We start from the raw sequence: 3958 nt of genomic DNA, 5'->3' as shown, positions 1-3958 counted from the left end.
TTTATCTTCTGGCAGATAGAGCTGGTTTTGTAAATGCTGGTAATCACTGGTCCCCAGAGTACATAGTCCTGGTTAATGTTTTGTTTACACAGACTGTTTCCTGAAGTCGTGAAAATGCACAGTTACAAAATACGACGATACATTTGTTTAAGTGAGGCTGATGGGCCTGGTGGTAAAAACGCTGCACAGAATGGGAGTGCAGCAGCGCAAGCATGCCACGGGCCTCTCCTTGGCTGAGGTGTGAAACAGCTGTCACAGCCATGAAACACTTGAAAGCCAGTGCATCTGGCAAACGCCCTTGAGAGACACGTTAGCCTTCACCCTAGCATCCACACATTAAAGGAGACATTTGTTGCAAGCTAAAGAACCCTCATTTTTGTGATCTGTGTTCAGCAGCTAGGTGGAGACAGAAAATGAGCTGTTCCACAAGCCTGATCTTTTCCTAATTTTACCTAGGTACCCACATAACTCTTTACAATAACCCCAGCCCTCTTCCATACCCACTCCACTCCCCAAAACTATTTCCCCAGAGTATTCCAAGCTTCCCCATGTGTTTCCCTCCTCTCTGGCTGAGCAACAGGCAGCGTGCTGCCTGTTCAGAGCAGAGGCTAGGCATGCGCTGGCTGACCATTGCCCGCCAGGATAAATGGTGGTCGTTGTAAATACCTCTCCCTCTCCTCTACCCAACTGCCAGTGTTCACTACTTTTTTAGAAACTTAGTTATCTTCAGTACTGCTGCCCCTCTTCCAATTTGTTTGAAATTGGACAGCAAGTTAACAAGTTACCGAGAAAGACAAAAAGCTCCAGGGGTCAGGTCTCATTTTCTTAGGAAACCAGGGTTTAAATAGTCAGTCACAGATCAGTGATTAGATTGCAGCTTCTGCTGAGAGCTTCATGGGCTGAGCCTCTCAAAGTTACAAGTCTAAAACAAATGAATACAGCGTGATACTAAGTTTTATCAGCATGACTGCTATATAGGCCCCATATGCCACAGAAAAAAAACTACCTTAAGAGGTATTTTTAGCAAAGGAAGCTAAACTTGTAAAAACTGGAACTTGCATATTTCACCTGCTACAGCTTTTACTTTTCTTTTCCTCCACAAAAATTCCACGTCGTCTTTTTCAGATGGATGCCTGGCTCAGAGTAAAGGGCATGCAATGCACAGTCCATAGCAGAAGCTGAAAATGGATGATGCCTACTGATGCTTTTCCACGGCATCTCGTCTTTTCCTGTTTGAGATGGGTGATATGATCATCAGGAAAAAGTTCTAAAATAAGCCCGAGTGACCTCTTCGTCCCTTGACTCCTCTTTCTGCAAGTCTAAAAACCATCAGAAGAAATGACCAGTCAACTACCAGAGGAGTCTGTGGAGACCCAGAGCTCAGATGAGCTCGAGTGCAAGATCTGCTACAACCGCTATAACCTGCGACAGAGAAAACCAAAAGTGCTGGAGTGTTGTCACAGAGTGTGTGCCAAATGCCTTTGCAAGATCATAGACTTCGGCGATTCCCCGCAAGGAGTCATAGTATGCCCGTTTTGCAGGTTTGAAACGTGCCTGCCAGACGATGAGGTTAGTAGTCTTCCTGATGACAACAACATCCTTCTGAATTTAGCTTGTGGGGGAAAGGGAAAGAAGTGCCTACCAGACAACCCAACAGAACTGTTGCTGACTCCCAAAAGGTTGGCGTCTCTGGTTAGCCCTTCTCACACCTCTTCTAATTGCCTGGTTATAACAATCATGGAAGTTCAAAGAGAAAGTCCCCAGACTCTAAACACAACGCCCGTGGTGGAATTTTACAGGCCTACGAGTTTTGACTCTGTTGCAACTGTGTCCCACAACTGGACAGTGTGGAACTGCACATCTTTGCTCTTCCAGACCTCAATTCGGGTGCTAGTGTGGTTGCTAGGGTTGCTGTACTTTAGTTCCTTGCCTTTAGGGATTTATTTACTGGTATCTAAGAAAGTCACCCTTGGGGTTGTCTTTGTAAGCCTTGTTCCTTCGAGCCTTGTTATTCTCATGGTTTATGGCTTTTGCCAGTGTGTTTGCCATGAAGTTCTAGACTGCATGTCGTCTTGATAACAAATACAGTAAAATAAGATGTATTGCCACATGTGTAGCATAGTTGATTTATCCTGTCTTTGTATTCTTATTTATTCTTATCGTTGTCCATCCCACTAAATGGAAGCAGTGGGCCTAGTAAAATGGTCCTTTTTTTTCTACTTGATTTGACACATCCCCTCTCTTTTTTTTAAGCTAAATAATGGAAATAAAATTTACATGCTGATTTTAAAAGGCTGAGTCATAGGAAGGGATAAAGCAAAATTGCCGAACTTGCTGCTGCCACTATTCAAATGAGTAGCCCTTTGCTTTCTCTTGGCTTGGTCATGTCAGTCAAGGCTGCAGGATCCACCCTAGAAGAAATTAGTATAAAGGCACCTTCCAGGTCAAAATACAGCATTTCTTCATCCAAAGCATCTCATGCTTTAGAATATCTGTTGTTTACCATTCATTATCATTTACAGCAAATGAAATCACTTTGTTAGTTAATATTATAAGAAGAATAAGGCAAGCTACCATTGCTTGTATCAGTTCTTGTTATAGCAAAAATATTTGTGGGAGGCCAGTGGTTACAGATTTTTTGCATTCTGCAACACGAGGAATCCTTTTTTCCAATCTTTTTTTCCACCATGCTGAAAACATGTCTCCAAAACACTTTCTCCAAACAGAAGCCCACTTTACTTGTCATATAGTTGCAGCTTCTTCTGAGATACTCCTGCTAATGAGTACTTCCAGGGACCCAGGCACACATTTTCTCTTCTCTAGGTGCACTTAGTTCAGCATGCATACACCTTAGGCTTCACTTTGAGGGTTCAGAGTTTTGCTAGCTTCTCTAGCTGTGTTCTTTTATGCTTACCCTCCCTCCTAGCATTTGCACCACCACGCCATGTTTCCAACCCATTAATCATCCTAACAAATTGCCTGACCAACTTCATGCACATCTACTCTGTGGTAGCTACACTGGAGAATTTGGCTTATGTGACTTTAGCTATCAAGATAGGCTTTTATTCCCAACCATTAGGAAACGGACCTTCAATCACTAATACAAATTTCAGAAAAAATCTGAAACGGTTAGCTGGAAGGTATTTTTTGCTGTCAGAGTTCACAGAATGAGCATTGTAAGGAGGTACTATGACTCTGGGAAGGTTTCTGTTTAACACGTAGTCCTTCAAAATGTTTAATACCCTGAATTCCCTCTGTCACCATTGTGAGTTGACGGCACTCTAGATGTGGCAATTAGCATGTCTTGATTAGTTGAGTTCAGGGGAATTGCTGTTGATTTGCCATTCCACAAATAGAATCAGGCCCTGTAAGGCTTGCTTGTATGTTCCATGGTTTAGGCTACTTTTTGAACTACTGGAAGAGCACAAAAATAAGAAACATTTAATGTTTATGTGTATAGGTCTCAGTCAACACCACAGCTGCAAACTCTTTTTCCTGTGCACAGCAGGGTGAAAACTGAGAAGGAGGAGTTGAGCAGTGCAAGCATGATTTTGGGGTCAGGCACAAGATTTAGTAATTTCAAGGCAGTGTAAGAGGGAGGGGGGGTTGTTGCGTGAAGACTGAATGTATGGTCTAACAATATATTCTTAGAGCAAACTGACTTTGGTAGAATGAAAAATGCCGATGGGAAAAACAGAGCATAAGTGGTTATTGTGTCTGTCAAGAGGATTTGAAATCAAGCTCATCCAGTTTTTGTAGATGGCACAAGTGGTGTCTACAGTTTCATTCCTATTGCAAATATAGGGAAAAATGTGGAAATTTAAAGGTCCTGCTTTTCTTGACACTCATTTTATAATAGTGTGTATATATGTGTGTGTATGTACATATAGACACATATGTAAGAAGAAAACATAGCGAAATTATAGTTTTCAAGTGTATGGAGTTATGGAGCTATGTA

General features: G+C 42.2%; 1 protein-coding gene across 1 annotated transcript; it reads left to right on the top strand.

Annotated features, from left to right (window-relative positions):
* The first annotated feature begins 1338 nt into the window (after positions 1-1338).
* Positions 1339-2076, top strand: RNF182 (ring finger protein 182). Its single transcript, XM_009637943.2, has one exon. It carries the CDS (start codon positions 1339-1341, stop codon positions 2074-2076), a length of 738 nt encoding a protein of 245 aa, XP_009636238.1.
* Positions 2077-3958: the final 1882 nt, after the last annotated feature.

This window comes from Egretta garzetta, unplaced genomic scaffold (assembly GCF_000687185.1).
Source record: "Egretta garzetta isolate BGI_Z169 unplaced genomic scaffold, ASM68718v1 scaffold14, whole genome shotgun sequence".
NCBI lineage: Eukaryota > Metazoa > Chordata > Aves > Pelecaniformes > Ardeidae > Egretta > Egretta garzetta.
This window is presented reverse-complemented; position numbering and strand designations above follow the sequence as displayed.